The sequence below is a fragment of the Silurus meridionalis genome, chromosome 8 (genome assembly GCF_014805685.1).
Source record: "Silurus meridionalis isolate SWU-2019-XX chromosome 8, ASM1480568v1, whole genome shotgun sequence".
Classification (NCBI taxonomy): Eukaryota; Metazoa; Chordata; class Actinopteri; order Siluriformes; family Siluridae; genus Silurus; species Silurus meridionalis.
The window spans coordinates 6,063,969-6,081,193 of NC_060891.1; the positions used below are offsets into that span (position 1 = coordinate 6,063,969).

General features: G+C 37.1%; 1 protein-coding gene across 2 annotated transcripts in view; it reads left to right on the forward strand.

The window, feature by feature from the left end:
- Positions 1-17,225, forward strand: part of LOC124390171 (coiled-coil domain-containing protein 9B) — a 49,618-nt gene that overhangs the window by 18,971 nt on the left and 13,422 nt on the right. For both annotated transcript variants that reach the window (XM_046855953.1, XM_046855954.1), the window contains 5 exons: positions 9,607-9,684; positions 11,918-12,087; positions 15,186-15,229; positions 15,463-15,519; positions 16,791-16,878. In XM_046855953.1, the coding sequence (XP_046711909.1) occupies positions 9,607-9,684; positions 11,918-12,087; positions 15,186-15,229; positions 15,463-15,519; positions 16,791-16,878 (437 nt within the window). The remainder of the gene's footprint in view (positions 1-9,606; positions 9,685-11,917; positions 12,088-15,185; positions 15,230-15,462; positions 15,520-16,790; positions 16,879-17,225) is intronic.

Here is a 17,225-nt window from a genome sequence, read left to right on the forward strand (position 1 = left end):
TGTGTGTTCAGGAGACCAAGTGGAAAGGGAACTAAGCCAGGAACATTGGAGGTGGGTTTAAACTGTTCTATCATGGTGTGGATGGAAAGAGAAATGGTGTAGGGGTGATCCTGAAGTAAGAGTGTAATGAAGGTAAAGAGAGTTTTTGATAGGGTGATAAACATGGATGATTGAGCAACTACTGCAGGAGTGATAAGGGAGACAGCTAGAAAGGTACTTGATGTGACATCTGGGAAGAGAAAGGAAGACAAAGATGTGGTGAAATAGGAATGGAACAGGATTGGGATCAGCAGAGAGATGAGAAAAGTAGGCAGGAGTGCAAGGAGATGTGTCGAAAGCCAAGGAAAAGTGCTGCAAGTTAGAGAGATAAAGGATGGAGATAGAAATGTGTTGACTAGTATAGGGAGTATTTTGAGCAGCTGATGAACGAGGAAAATGAGAGAGAGAGAGAGAAGGTTGGATTGTGTGGAGATGGTGAAGCAGGAATAGGATAGGATTAGTAGGGAGAAAGTGAGAGCAGCGATTAAGAGGATAAAGAGTGGACAGTCGGTAGGACCAGATGACAGTAGAAGCATGGAGATGTTTAGGAGAGATGGCAGTGGAGTTTTTAACCAGGTTGTTCAAGATTTTGGAAGGTGAGAGGATGCCTGAGGAATGGAGAAGGAGTATGCTGGTACCGGTCTTGAAGAATAAGGGAGATGTGCAGACCTGCAGTAACTACAGGGGAATAAAGTTGATCAGTCACTCCATGAAGTTATGGGAAAGAGATGTGGAAGCCAGCTGAGGGAAGAGGTGACCATCTGTGAGCAACAGTATGGTTTCATGCCGAGGAAGAGCACCACAGATGCATTATTTGCTTTGAGAATGTTGATGAAGTATAAAGAAGCTCAGAAGGAGTTGCATTGTGTTTGTGGATTTAGAGAAAGCGTACGACAGGGTGCCGAGTGAGAGGAGTTGTGGTATTGTATGAGGAAGTCTGGTGTCTCAGAGAAATATGTGAGGGTGGTGCATGACATGTATGAGGACAGTGTGACAGCAGTGAAGTGTGCAGTAGAAACGTGGGGGTTGAACTGCATCAAGAATCGGCTCTGAGCCCTTTCCTGTTTGCAGTGGTGATGGACAGGTTGACGGACGAGGTCAGACAGGAGTCTCCATGGACTATGATGTTTATGGATGATATTGTTATTTGTGGTGAGAGTAGGGAGCAGGTTGAGAAGAGCCTGGTGAGGTGGAGGTATGTGCTGGAGAGAAGGGGAATGAAAGTCAGTAGGAGTAAGACAGAGTACATGTGTGTGAATGAGAGGGAGGGCAGTGGAGTGGTGCCGGTTGCAGGGAGAAGAGGTGGAGAAGGTGGAGGAGTTCAGGTACCTGGGGTCAACAGTGCAAAGTAATGGAGAGTGTGTTAGAAAAGTGAAGAAAAGAGTGCAGGCAGGGTGGAGTGGGTGGAGAAGAGTGGCAGGAGTGATTTGTGATTGAAGGGTATCTGCAAGAGTAAAAGGGAAAGTTTATAGGACTGTGGTGAGACCTGCGATGTTGTATGGTTTACAGACAGTGGTATTGAGTAAAAGACAAGACATATTTTAAACAGTGCAAAATAGTGCTCATGTGTAACTGTATGTGAGACGTCAAACAAAGCATCTTTGTATGGTAGCTGGATTGCCTCAAGGCAGAAACTCCTGAAGTTTTCCCTGATGGTCCTCAGAATGGTTGGTTTCATTTTCTGCATCCCATGAAACCTGCAGTTTAACAGGGGTGTGTAGACTATTTGATAGCGGATTGTGTTGGCTAGCTGTTGTGTTCAATAAAGTTAGGACCATGCTGTATGGTTCTTCCGTCCGTCTTTGTCATTTTCCAAAAGTGTGGGCATAAAGGGGTATAAATGATGATGAGAAGCACGGGAGTAATGTACTTGATAGGGTAATAAAAATTAATGAAATATTGTAGCAAAAGAAATTTATTTGAATTAGAATTTTATACCATTATGCTACTGATGCCTTTTTCAATCATTAATACTTCTGAAACTAGTATAACAACCCTAGATCTTAATTTGTTTTCTGACTTTTTTTGAAAGCTTCAAATGTAAAAAAACTAAAACATAATTCAATAACCAACCCAAGAATGCATGCCTAATTATTAGTGAATATAGGGTTATTGAATGTCCCATAGAATAATCTTGTACAGAGAAGCATCTTTTATGTTTTTTAATATTTTTGTTAACACATCACAATATCTGAGAAAAAAGTCTTTATCAATAATAGTTATATTGCTTAGCACTAATGATGGTGTGCTCTCAGCTTTTCAAAACATTTTTCTCTTGGGGCTTTTTAATAGCATGTATGTTTTAATTTCCTTGAGCAGCGTGAACACTCGTCTCCTCCCTTTCTCAGTGTGTACGTAAGTATCAGGGAATCCTAAGATGTCTCATGACCCTGTTTTGAATAACTATCAGACATTAAGTAATGGCTCTCCAGTGACTCCCCAGACCATTCCATGCAAGGCCAGACTGTCTGTAGTGATTGATGTGGAGGCGCACACAGCACTCGACAGTGCTCGTACAGCTAATTCACAACAGTGCTTATGAATATTCAGCAGGGCTAAACTTCCTTGTTCTCTTGTCTAGACACAGTGCAGCGGAAAACAGTTGTTCAGTTGTTCCCATGGATTTTACAGCCTTTTCCCCTAGTCACTAAGCCCTCGCCTTGCATTGTGTCTCTATGGATTTGTCTGTCTAGGAAAAAGCAGAGGAAACAAGAATGCAAATTGGAATGCTATCACAATTCTAATGAAGCAAACATGCAAAGCGATTAATGGACCTTTTTTTTTTTTTTGCTGTTCACAGTAATGTCTGAAACATGGTTTGGGTTAGTATCATAATAAAAAGTGTCATTATATATAAAAAGTGCTGTAACATCACTATATCAGTATAAAAGTCAATTGTCATGTTGCCTAGCAATAATAATAATAATAGTGTGCATCTTGCTTGTTTTGCATTAGATTAGATTTAATGAGTGTCTCAAAAAAATAGGGACCATCTGGAGGATTGTAACATGTTTTCTTTAGAGGTAAACATGACATTGACTGTGTTTACGGCCAGTCCTGTCCTTAAAAATATATTTTAAACATTAAAAAAAATGTTATTGAAGAACAATTTCAGATATTTGACCTTTCTGTTTGGATCAATTAGAAAATCTCATCTAATATTAATCTGCAGTTGTGTTCCTTAGCAGCAAAAACTGCAATCGAGCGTTTGCGATAACTTGCAATGAGTCTGTAACAGAGCTGAGCAAAAAGAACATAGAAAACATCTTGAGGATCCCCAAGACTTTTGGGAAAATACTCTGTGGACTGATGAGACAGAACTTTTTGGAAGGTGTGTCCAAAATTTGGAGTGGGCTCGTCAAAGTCCTGACCTGAATCCTATTGTCCACTCCTAGAGTCCACTCATCTTTGCAAAATTGTTGTAATTCAGCCACATTGGAGAGTTTGAGTCTGAACCGCCTTTTTAAGGTCATGCCACAGCATCTCAATATGATTCAGGTCAGGACTTTGACTAGGCCACTCCAGATTTTGGACACCTTCCAAAAAGTTCAACTTCTGTCTCATCAGTCCACAGAGTATTTTCCCAAAAGTCTTGGGGATCATAAAGATGTTTTCTATGTTCTTTTTTCTCAGCAGTGGTTTTTGTCATTTTTGCCCTGTCTCTTACTTATAGTGGAGTCATGAATACTGACCTTAACTGAGGCAAGTGAGGCCTGCAGTTCTTTGGATGTTGTTGTGGGGTCTTTTGTGACCTCTTGTATGAGTCGTTGCTGTGCTCTTGGGGTCATTTTGCACGGTTGGCCACTCCTGGGAAGGTTCTTCACTGTTCCATGTTTTTCTATTTGTGAATAATAGCTCTCACTGTGGTTTGCTGGAGTCCCAAAGCTTTAGAAATGCCTTTATAACCTTTTCCAGACTGATAGATCTCAATTACTTTCTTTCTTAATTGTATCTGAATTTCTTTGGATCTCGGCATGATGTCTAGCTTTTGAGGATCTTTTGGTCTACTTCACTTTGTCAGGCAGGTCCTATTTAAGAGATTTCTTGATTATGAACAGGTGTGGCAGTAATCAGGCCTGGGTGTGGCTAGAGAAATTAAACTCAGGTGTGTTAAACCACAGTTTTAACAGGGGGACAAACACTTTTTCACACAGGCCCATGTGGTTTTGGATTTTTTCCCCCTCAATTATAAAACATTAAAGTGTGACAAACATGCAAAAGAAATAAGAAAGCAGGAAGGGGCAAACACTTTTTTTTCACACCACTGTAAATATATACAGGTAGTCCTCAACTTACGAGGGAGATACGTTACGACGACTCCATCGTAAGTCAAAAAAAATCGTAAGTCGAAGATGGTACTATGACTGTGACAGTGTTTCCTGCTTCATGCTGATTTATAATTTTTATTTTCTGCTTTAAACTGATGGCTTTACTCTTTTTTTTTTTTTTCACTACCAGCAGGAGACATACTTGGTCGCTTGGAAGACATTCTTTTATCATTTAAAATTGCTGTTTGAAACAGGAAAAAAAATACACACTGAGACAACTTTACTCCGTGGACCACTAACGAGAGTGGGGAATCTCACAGGGGGAAAAACACGCTTATCCCACTAGCACGTCCAATGTACGCTGCTGCCTGTGCCTGCTGCGCTCAATTTGTTATATTTGTACAATTTTGCCGTATCGTTATGTCATCGCAAGATAAGAAAATTGTTATATATACATATATCTTGCCTATAAATCCAGCTACCTATAACATTCAACCACTCCATCTTGAGATATCGCACTAAGGTGTAAACAGGAAGGAAATTATAGTAAAAAATCAGTTTCAGACATTTGACCTTGCTGTGACTGATTAGATTAGATTCAATAGCAAGTACACAAGTTAATCTGCGGGTCAACATAGTAGTAGAAGTTGTAGTAATAGTATTTTGGTAAAAAATGTGCTTTTATATCATATATATATATATATATATATATATATATATATATATATAATAATTTTATAAAATGTTATTTTTTTTAATAATCTATTTAATTTTATTAAATAATTTCCTGTTTATAGCTAATAGTTAAGGTTTTGTTCGTTTTTTTTCTTTTTTCTTTTTCAATACAAGTCAAATACACTTTTTTGAGTGCCGCTAATCTATTTCAGAAGCTAAAATAAATAATGTTACATGATACTTATATAATATTTATGCTCAATGGAATTCGAGTCAAGGTGATTTTTCCATTCTAGTTTCTGCTTATAATTGACTCAGATTCTTGTTATTATTTGATGTTAGTTATAGCTTTTGTTTTTCAGCAACTTTTTGATTAATATACAAAACATGCTTTGATTCTTTTTTGCTCACCACGGTTCATGCAAGTCCTTCCCAGCAGCTTAAACAAATCTCGCCATTTTCCTCTGACTTCTCTTATCAACAAGGTGTTTTCATCCCCAGAACTGTCTCCTACTTTGTTTATTGGATTTCGCACCATTCTGTGTAAACACATTGCTGGTGTTGTGTGTGAAAATCCCATAATCTTCATCAGTGATCACATTTTTTCTCTTTTAACTGTTTGATGTGAAGGTTATGTGAATTTAGACTTGGGTCTGTATGATTAGCTGATTAGATAACTGCATCAATGTGCAGGTCTGCTGTTCCTATTTAAGTGTAGAAGTATTTGTGCTGAGTGGACACAACGTATGACATAATTGTTGGAATCCAGATGCTTTTTCCAGGCTGATGCTGAAAACTTTAGCATTTCAGAAAACATAATGCATTACAGCTCTGTCTACAACTGCAGAATGCAGCCATGAAGAAAATGTGTAATGCTGCTGCTTCCTCTCATGTGAGTCAGAGGCTGGAGGCTTTAGCAGATGGTAGTTATACGGCTGTGTCAGTGTGGGCAGAACTTCAGCGTGACAACACGGAGAAAGAGCGAGAAGTGGGAAACCGCTGACTGAAAGATTCAGTGGCCGCTCTTCACACACACACACACACACACACACACATACATCCCTCTCTCTTTCAGCCAGCCAATTCTGGCACCCTGCTTCTTGTCTCCCTGCTGAATAATTTAGTCTTTCAGAACAAAGTGCAGCTAAATGTTAATTAGTTTAAAAACCTACTGTTCATTATGCAGAGAATCAAGGCTAGAGAGAGTGTGTGTGTGTGTGTGTGTGTGTGTGTGTGTGTGTGTGTGTGTGTCTGAGGAGAAGAATATCTAACAGAGGGCTTTTCAAACTAGAGCTTGTGACCCAAAAGTCGGGTCGCTTAAATAACCCAGACTCATCCTTTATTTCATTTATGTATTTTACAACCTATTATTCAAAGTATTGAAGATTGTTTTTAATGTACTATTTCTTTGCAACATTAGTGTGAGCCACGTTCAGACAAGCCACATTTAAATGAATCTCTGACTTTGTGCAAGTGTAAGCATTGTAAGAGTACTCAAACCAAATATTGATTTAATTTACATCTGTCTTCTGTTTGCTCACACTGCATTTTGTAAATTAGTAAAAAATAAACAAAATATATTTTTAGATTTTTTTTTTATTTACAGCATTTTTCACACCTGTATTAAACTTGCACAGTACTATGTATATAAAAATGCAACATAACTTCATTATCCTACAGTCTACATAAGTAATACCAAAGCTGATAAGATCCATGTCACACAGAGTTGTAGTGTGTATATACAATGTGTATATGTATATATGTGTATAATATTGCTGAACTTGTCCAGCCTGTAAAGGGCATAAGACTGGTTTGGAGCAGTATAATATGTCCCAACGTTGTGCTAATCTGTTGTAAAGTATAATCGCTGTTGGTACAAACGTCCTGCTATTGCACTCCTTTCAACAGCCGAGCTAAATGCATCATTTGCTAAAGAAGCTCCATTGTTTTATTTGTCAGGAGGTCAACAAAGAGATGCTTATTTGTCCTTTCTGTAAAAATAAAAAGCATCTGGACATCCCACTTAAGGTTTTATGTTTTCGGCCCTGATGTGCCATTTAGTGGATGTTTGTTTTAAGTATAGTAATTTTAAGCATTTTTAGGCAAATGTGTATTTTTAAGAAGGCCAAATGGCCGCATTTGAGATTATGTGCAATAATGCAAATAACAAATTTCAAGTGTAATTGAAGAGAGAGAGAGAGAGAGAGAGAGAGAGATTATTAATAATAATAATTCAATTAATTTTTATATGTATAGCAGTTTTAACAATGAACATTCTCCAAGCAGCTTTACACAGATAATGCGGTGATATAGAGAACATCTTATTCATTTATAAGTGCAAGTTTGTCCCTAATGAGTGAGCCAGTGGTGGCTGTGGGAAGGAAAAACTCCCTGAGATGGCATAAGGAAGAAACCTTGAAAGGGACCAGTCTCAAGAGGGAACCCATCCTCATTAAGTTCCCTTTCTCAAGGAGGACGTTCTCATTAATCACATGATACCCTCATCCCTCCACCTTTTTGTCTGGAGTTCCGTCTCTCATTGGACACAATGCAAGATGTTTTACTGTCCATTTTGTCCCACAGGTGAATCCATTTAGTCATCTCACCGCAACATTAGACCTATCCATAACTTTAGTTTCGAGTGGGTGCCTTCTTATGTGGACTACTCAATTCATAGTTTTTAATTGTTGACCATTTGACATGATCTGAGATTGCTTGGTTCTTTGAAACTCATCCTCAAAAATGTCGTCATAGCAACAGTTCTATAAGCTCAAGCCTATTCAGGAGCAGGCTCATTTTACGTAAACAGGATTTAGTTAATAGCTTTTTTTTACACACAGAGGTGATGCAGGAAGTCTTGTCACAGCTATGTCTTCTCCATTTTTATGAGAGCAATAAGAAGAAATTCAGAAGAATAATATGGAACGCTTTAAAGTGGGATTGACTGGATCCTTTAGTGCAATACAGTAGTTTACATATGAACAGATGGTGGTTGTTTTAATGAGGGAACCATTCACCTGATTCATCTGTTCGACCCTCATAATAAAAGACTAATTCGTCAAGTAGAGTATATTAAAAGAATAAAAGAAATATTTTGTAGAATGTTCTTGTATTTATTTCTGTTGACTGTTCAAGTGCTATGGAGATAAAATGTTGTTTCCAGTGAGTCCAACAATAAAGTAATATTAAATGATGTACATATTTAATTGGGAAAAAATATAAAATGGAAAACACAATCGCCTTTAATTTGTCAGCAATTTTTTTTTTGCCAGTTCTCCTTTTTTTAAATTTATTAATTTTTATTTTTTGTTTTTGCATGTTTTTGCATATTTCTAGGTGTCCCTGGTATTGTGATCAAGTTTTCAAATTCTACATAATCTTTGAGCAACAACTCTAAACTCTGGAGCGGTAAAAGAAAATTCAAGCCTGTGATCTCCTCAAATGCAACGCTGCCAATTAGGATTTCTAGCATTTTCAAGCAAACGTGACTGCGCAAATATCTCGAACAACTCACTCGTGCTTTACTTATCACGTCTTCTAGGAATCTAATTAGGCAGAACATAATTACCACAATGAGATGATCACGGATCTACTTAGCAATGTACGAGGAATGGGCCCTAGGCCATTGTTTCACTAAAGTAACCCAGAAGGCCTCAAAAACAGTTAAAGCAAATGTTTGTGCATATGCATTATTACACACTATTCCAATTCGTGTGCTAATTGGAACTTGCATGCATTTGTAGATGGGTTTCCCTTATACATGTGAATAGTTTGAGATATAATAATTTACAACAGCATGCATATAGTGAGTGAAAGACATTTTATCTTTTACCGTGGTATAATTATATTTGAAATTGTACAGTATTTGGATTTGTTTATGTAGTGCTTTTAACAATGGATATTGTCCCAAAGCAGCTTTACAGAGATAAAAAAAAAGTTATAAAGCTCAAATGTATAAATTTAGTGCCTGTAAGATTATTCCTTATAAGTTTATCCTTAATGAGCAAGAAGGTATTAGGAACCAGATACAAAAGGGAATCCATCCTCATCTGGGTGGCACCAAAGATCCATTAAGTATAGTTCCATGTTCTATGATTGATGCCATGGTGTATTTCAAGGATGCAGATGAGATATACACAAAACTTTTTTGTTGATTTACGTCCTGGCTGTATGTAATTTAAACTTACATTGCATGTTTATCTCGAATCTTAAACAATTGACTTTGTCCAGTTGAGGGCAGTAGAATCCTGTACTGCAGGGGTGTCCAATCTTTTCCACAAAGGACCGGTGTGGGTGCAGGTTTTCATTCCAACCAATCAAGTCCACACCAAATTCACATCAGGTGTGGCCCATGATTGGTTAAAATGAAAACCTGCACCCACACCGGTCCCTTGTGGAAAAGACTGGACACTCCTGCTGCACTTGTCCCGCCTGTTGTCCAGTCTTCTTGCTCAAGTGTACTTTCTTATTTCATGTTTGTTTTTCCTGTGTGAAACCTTAATTTTTTTACTTGCACACAGTTTAAAGGCATGTAATATTAAAATTTCATGCTAGGTGAATTAGTATCAAACTTTTCTTGCTTGTAATATGAATGCAGTTTATGCCGTTTCATATGCTGTTTCAGGTTGGAAGGAAGCAGGAACGAAAGTGTCGAGCTGAGGGAGCTCATCAAAAATTCACGGCGTATAATCCCTATGCACAGGTAAGATTCTCTCTCTGTGTCATAAATCACACTTTTCTATTAAATGTGTTTCTCAATACCTTCATCCAGAGGGTGATTGAATCTCATGTTCTCAGGACTAGATTAATTCATTGTATTTATTCATTGTTGATTGTTCTACATAATGAGAATGAATTCTTTACATCTGATTACAACAGATGCAGTACTTGAAATGTCGTTTTTGGTTTATGAAGGCTTAAAACTACTTTGAGTAGCAAGAGCATAGCGTTACACACCTGAAAATCACAAATACCGTTTGAACTATAAAGTCATCCAGCATACAACCTTGAGGTAAACGATTGAAAATTCAGTTATTTTGTTTATTAATGCTAGAAAGGACAAGTCTGCATATGGGCTTAACAACAAGTTATTGTTTATGAAATGAGCAAGAATTCAACAAATGCTGATAAGTAGATACCACCAAGTGGCAATCAAAACAAGTTCTAAACCGAGCATGGGCTCGCTCGCCCCTGGTTGGTGGCTTGCTTTGTGTTTGATCCACTCATAAATAAAAAGGAACGACTCATTTCTCAAAATGTAGTGGTGTAAAAAGTACGATATTTGACTTTAAAATGTAGTGAAGTTAAAGTAAAAGTCTCCCCCCCCAAAAAAAACCAAAAAAACCTACTTAAGTACAGTAACGAATTACATTTACTTCATTTCTGTCCAACCCTGGTGGTTTGCCCGCATTCTGCCGCATCTCAAGGATTATCTGTAGTCAGATCTGGAGACTGATGTACACCATTGTCAGATTCATAGACCAGGTTTAGAAACAATACTCTATTATGTGGCTGTGGCTGTCAAACAATGCCTATTAGGTATCCTTGTGTAGGATCATTTTTTTAACTTGGAAATTAATGAGTTTTGCTTGCAGAAGTTAAACCTTTTTGGTTCTTCTGTTGAAGCACATCTGACTGGTTTGATGTGTTCTTAAATGCTCTTCTACTCAACACAATTGACACTATTTTCAGTCAAACTAATCTGGTCACTCCTTCACATCCACTATATGTTTTTCTTTTTACTTTTCCACACCATTTTGTGTAAAGATTTATGCTAGAAATTTCTAAAAGATTTGCATAAAATACTCATACCAACTCTCCAAAAATGATGTCATGATCAAGATCACTGGAGATTCATATTTTGTAATGTTTTAATAGTCTGTAAATTACGAACTGTCCCTATCAATAACATTAACAATATGATGCTTTTAACTGTATTCATAGGAGCACTTCCTGTTTACCCTCAGCTGATTTCTCTGAAGAGAAAACTAAACTTGCTCAGCTTTTGTTCTGGTATTATGTCCACCTTCTTTTACATTTAGGCCTAAAAGGAGAAAACGTATGTCCTGCTCCGCAGATAGTTAATATATATACACCGCCTTCCTGAAATTCAGTTATCAGACTTCGTGTATATATATCTTTTTTTTAAAAGAAAATCTGAATTGAGTTTATAGCATGGAGAATAAGATTTTGGAAAATAATGGAGTTTGCCATGAATATACAGTATTTATACCCAAGAGAAGTTCAATGTATTTCTTTTGGGTTTTAGTACGTTTAAGTAAGGAAAAAAATTCTATGTATTTAATCCCCTGACCTAAGATTTGTTAAGACAATGAGGATTGGTTTCCCTTTAGAGTCTAGTGCTTCTCAAAGTTTCTTCCTCATAACATCTAAGGGAGTTTTTCTTTGCTACAGTTGCCATGGCCTGCTGACCAGGGATAAATACACATTGTTCACTTTAACTCTTAAATTCTGTAAAGCTGCTTTGAGACAATGTCTGTTGTGAAAAGCGCTATAGAAAAAAACTTACCAATTTAGGCTTGGCCCTATTTTGTCCAGGAGAGTAATTTTGATGGCTAAAAGGGGAAAATTTAGCTAAAGAATGGGTGTTGGTAAAGTCAGGTACTGATGTAGGGTGAGGAGGCCTGGGGTGCAGTCAGCGTTCACATTTATCCCTAAGGTGTTCAGTAGAGTTGAGGTCTGAGCTCTGTAGCAGGCCACTCGAGATCTTTCACTCCAACCCATGGAAATCATACCTTCATGGAGCTCACTTTGTGTACAGTAGCAGTGTCGTGCCGGGACAGATTTTGTCTCCTAATTCAAATAAAGTTTCATTGCTCTAAAAACTTGTATGAAAATGATTTTGAGGAGCAGCTCATTCTAGTACATAGTTCTTATATACACTATTTTTTATTACTTTCTTTCACCTTCTTTAGCAAAATGAAGTGCTGACCGATCTCAGCATCCCCACATCCAGTGAGGAGCAGCAGGAGTACCTGCGCTGGAAAAAGGAGAGGGAAGAAATCGACCGAGAGCGTGTGGCTCGCCACAAGAACCCCCAGGGCCAGTGGAGAAGAGCCTGGGACATGGACAAACCCGAGCTTACGTAAGCTGCCACAGCCGTCCTCCGTCTGTTGCATGCTATTCATGTTCCTTATGTACCCCTGAGATTAACCCATTTGTCTTGATTTGGTTTGGCTTGTCCTCATTTTCTGTTGTCTCTTGTTTGTTGAGCTGTTTCTCTTTCTGCATGTCGAACTGCAAGTTCAATGATAAATGTAAATTATTTTGTGGATGCTGACTTGCGTTTCTGTGTGTTTGTTTGTTTTTTTTGGTGACTTTTCAACACTTTTCATAAAAAAAAAAAAAAAAGAAAGAAAAAAAACGAAGAAAAACAAAAAAAAAAGTTTTGTAGTAGATTTCAAATTGTTCTTGAAATATTTCCTTATTTAACAACTTGAATTAATCCTTAATAATTATTATTTTTTTTTTTTCAAACTAGAGTCCAGGGGAGAATGGAAAATTTATTTAGATTGTATGATAGTAATTAAATTAATTGGACATTAATTGAAAGAGAAGGAAGAGTAGTTCCAGATTTCAACTTAAAAGGTTCTGTTTTTCTAATAGGGGCAAACCCGTCTAGGGCGCTTCCTTGCTACACTGTCCTACACGATTTAAAACAATTGAACGATGTATTGTATCAAAAGCTGCATTAAAATCTTACATGAATAAAAAAAGACAGTCATTCTTTACTCCACTGTCAACAACAAAAAAATCATTTGTAACCTTTATGAGAGCCAACTCTGTGTTATGTCTTTTCTTAAGAAAAAATGATTTCCATTTAAAAATGAAGTGAGCTGCTGAAAAACAACTTAAGATAGCTTTATTTTTTTATGGTTTTTAAATTGGATGGAAATTGTTAAAATAGAAGGATCAATGCTTGGCTTCTTGAGCAAAGTCAGAAACACAGCATGTTTAAAACTGTAAGGGACAATGCGATAATTTAGAGAGCCATTTGAAAGACAACATGCATGGACCAAGAGTAGCCGAATATCTTCTTTTCCTTCCTTAGCGTCCAACTTCTCATATAGCTCCTCATATGCCTTTTCCTTTACTTTGCCACATTCCTCTTTACCTTTTGCTGCATATACCACCACCTGCTCTTCCACATTCCTCTCCTTAAGGCCATACCTACCCATTACCTCCTCATCTACCCTGTTCCCTTCACCAACATGCCCATTAGATTTTGCCCCAATCACCAATCTTTCTTTCCTAGGTACAACTTCTACCACTTCATCTAACTCACTCCAGAATTTTTCCTTCTTCTCCATCTCACAACCCACATCAGCACAAACACCTCATACTAGCTGTCAAGCCCAGTGGTGGATTAGTGATTATTCAGGCTCGTTTTGCAACCATGGGACCTGGGTAACTTGCAGTCATTGAGTTGGCTATGAACTCCTCTGTATACCAAAGATCAAATGTGAGACTATATGTCCGACAGCTAAAGCTTGTTTAAATTAATTGTTTAAATCCATCGTCATGCTTTTTTTTTTTTAGTTTAACCTTCAACAGTAATATAATGGACCTATAGAATCATGCTGTTCCTGTGAAAACCTCCTCAGCAGCAGTCAGTGGTTTCTAACTGAATAGAACTCCATCCAGAAGTAGGGCATCAGGATGGATCAGACAGGTTCGGCAAAAAGAAGAAAACAGGATCAGTGGTACCACTAAAGCATGTATAGCTCGGCAGAGAATGAGAGATAAACATCAAGAGGTGAAGGGGAGAGAGAAACATAGATTATTAGGTATCCTTACTGTTATGTCATAGTTTTATTCAAACCTATTATTCTTTTAGGCACTGTCCAGTCTTCTTACATTACAAATAATAGAAATTGAATTTACTTTCACATAGATTTTATTGTAAACACATAATGAAGCTGTTTTAGATATTACAAAAGACGATGTTAAATATTTGTACAGATGTGAGTGACTGTCAAACTTGGAATACACCTAATGGAATTTAAAATGAAGGTTTCAGCTGTGCAGGGGAGAATATTTTTTATTTATTTATCTTTTTTTTTGTTGAATGGTGACAATGCATCTTCTCCAGAATGTGAAATTATGTCTTGTGCTTTTGTGTGTGAAATGATTTTCTTTTTTCAGAATTTTCCCACCAAATTATAATGTTTTGTAGTCACAGGGAAAAATTACAAGGCTGCGGGCTGTGTATTGTTGGACCAATTGCTAAAAAAGAAAAACAAATTATCTTTTTTTCAGTTTATATTGATGCAGGTGATAAAATCCAGCAAAATCCCAATTGACACACTTTCAATAGGCTACATTTGCCACTGAGAGAGAAAAGAGAATGTGGGTGGCATGTCTGAGTCACGGCACTGGCCGAAAGTCTGCTGATCTATAATTCTGTATTGGAAGGTGGGTAAACATGTGCAAATCAAAACTGGCAAAATTATCTCCAATAATTTTAAAAGAAAAGTTTACAAGAGCAAAGTGAGTACAAGAAAGAAAGAAAGGAGAATTTTATGGGCGTTAACCGTCGCTCTCATTTCTGCTTTATTATTATATAAAGAAGTAGTCAATATTGTAATAATGATAATAATAATAATGATTTGTCAAGTTTCATGAGATGCTGATTTTTCATGCTATGCATGCTAACTTTGTGTGTACTTTGTGTTTCCCACCACTCATTTTCTTTCCCTATGTATATGAGAAAGTGGAGATGCTTCTACGTCTACATACTGTACCCACTCTTTCTTCCCACACCCCATATCTGGAAGTCCTCAACAGAGCAGCGTTTGAGATAACACAGCGATTCCCTTTTGAGAAGGAAAAGCAGTATGGGAAAGGAGCCTATTTTTAGACAGGCTTAAAATGCCTTGCCTTATTTGGACTAGCTTGCAAACTCCATAAACAGAAGTTGAACAGGAAACGTGAAATGTTGGAGGACAAAATGTTTAGTGAACACTGGGTAAATACAGTCTGACACTTGGTAAAAGTGTTCAATAAAAAAAAGTAACATGAGTCATCATTAAGATGAATCATGACTTTTTTAGGGCAGCGAATTTATAAACAGTTGCTGACGCTGTTGGACTGAAATTTCTAAACACCACACACAATGTTATTGACTGATCTGATGACCTTGTGCTTATCTGGTTTGTTTCCCTGTCTAAAAATACTCTATAGATTTTCTGAAAAAGGTGCAGCAGAGAGAGGTACACCGAGCAGAGGTGAGACAATCAATTTTGAAAGCCTCTCTATCAAAAATTTTAAATGTGAAAAAGAAGCAAATGTACAGCAATTTAAAGTATAGTTATTAGCATAGATTATTGCTTAATTATTGTTTTGTTTTTATAACTGATTTAAATCTATACAAAGAACCCTTTCACATTTTAAAGCCAATCATATTGGTACATTACATTAGGTGTTCATTAATAATTTAGTGCATAATTTTGACGCGCAGGAGGAAGGAATGCGAGAAGAGGACATTCCAGACCTCCAGTAACAACAGAATCACGAGGTAGACAAATCTTACAGCCTGCAAAGAATTGAAGCATATATCATTCTCTTAATCATACCAGTTGAAGCCCTTGATAACTCTGTCGGTCTTCAAATTTGTTCCTTGAAGCATATTTATACATACAGTAGATGTTGTTATAGTGGCATTTATCATAGTTTGTGTTTGACTGGTCACTAAATGGAATGGATTTCATTCAGCTTGAACAAGTAGTCCAGTAAATAATATCAACTTTGACATGGATTTAGGAATGAAAGCACAGTGGCAAAACAATTCAAACCCATTAAAATATTATTAATGATAAGAAAAAGCCAGTCAGATCGCAGCAGCGCAGTGCATCAAATCACGCAAGTACAGGTCAAGAGCTTCGGTTGATCATCACATCAAACATAAAAACTGAGAGAAATCTTTATGACTTTAACTGTGGCATCGGTTGATCGTGCCGTATAGGCTGGTTTGAGTATTTGATGATCATCGGAATTATCACGTACAGAAATCTCTAGCGTTTACACAGAGTGGTGTGAAAAACAAGGCAATGAGTGGGCTACAGTTCTGTAAATTAAATCACTTTGTCAATAAAAACAAAGGTTAGAAAAGAAATGACCAAATTAGTTTGCCTGTCCAGGAAGGATGATATATCTCATATAATTACTCTTTACAACCTTGGTGAGCAGAAAAAAACATCTCAGCATGCACAATACATTAGCTTTTGCATCATTCTGCATAAACTGTCAAGACTGACATTCAGTGAGTTACTGTGAGTATCAGAGTTGGTAATTGTTATACAATTGACATGTTCATTAGTATGAAATTAAAACCAAGCATGCACAATTGCTCTTATCTTTAAGCTTTTAGAAGAAGTCAAGAAGAAGCTTTTATTGTCATTTCAACCATATACAGCTGACGCATTACACAGTGAAATAAAACAACGTTCCTCCTAAACCCTGGTGCTACATACAACAACAATCACAAAAACACAGAGCTAAGGACTAGTAAGTGTCCTCGCCACATAAAGTGCATCGTGTGCAACCTGGTGCAAACAGTGCAAAGACAACATAAGACAGTGCAAGACAATTCAGGACAGTGCAAGACAAATACACAAAATGCAAAATTGCGCCGCCAGTAAACCTGTTGTGTATTGCACACTGGTGTGTAAGAGATGTAAAGTGAACAGTAGCAGAAAAAATGTAAACAAAATGCGAGACCACTGAAACCTTGTAATATCTTGTAATATGTGTGTTATAATTTTTGTTGTGATTTTTTATGTGCTCCAGGTGGAGAGCATGAAAAGAGAGGAAAGAATGTTCCTGTGGTTGGCAGTAAAGTGAAAGGAAAGGACCGTTTGACCGGCCGAGCCAGGAGGTAAGATGATACTTAAAGCACATTGTGTAGTTATTAGTCTTTTTAATTATTATGTAATTAACACTATTCATTAATTATTCAATTGTGCACACATTATGGAAAATGTAATCAGAACATTTTGACTTTTTACCCTGTGTTTAATAATGTGTTTATTAAAAACATTGTGTCTGTGTTTTCTGTGTACCTCAAAAAACATCTACACTAGCAAACGGTAATTTCAAGGATAGTTTGCTACGATAAAACTTCTTGAAAAAATCTCTTTAAAGTGCCTTGCAAATGTGTTCAGACTCCAGACCAATTAATTTACTTGTTTACTTGGTACTTTGGCCCTAGATCTTGGGTATAAT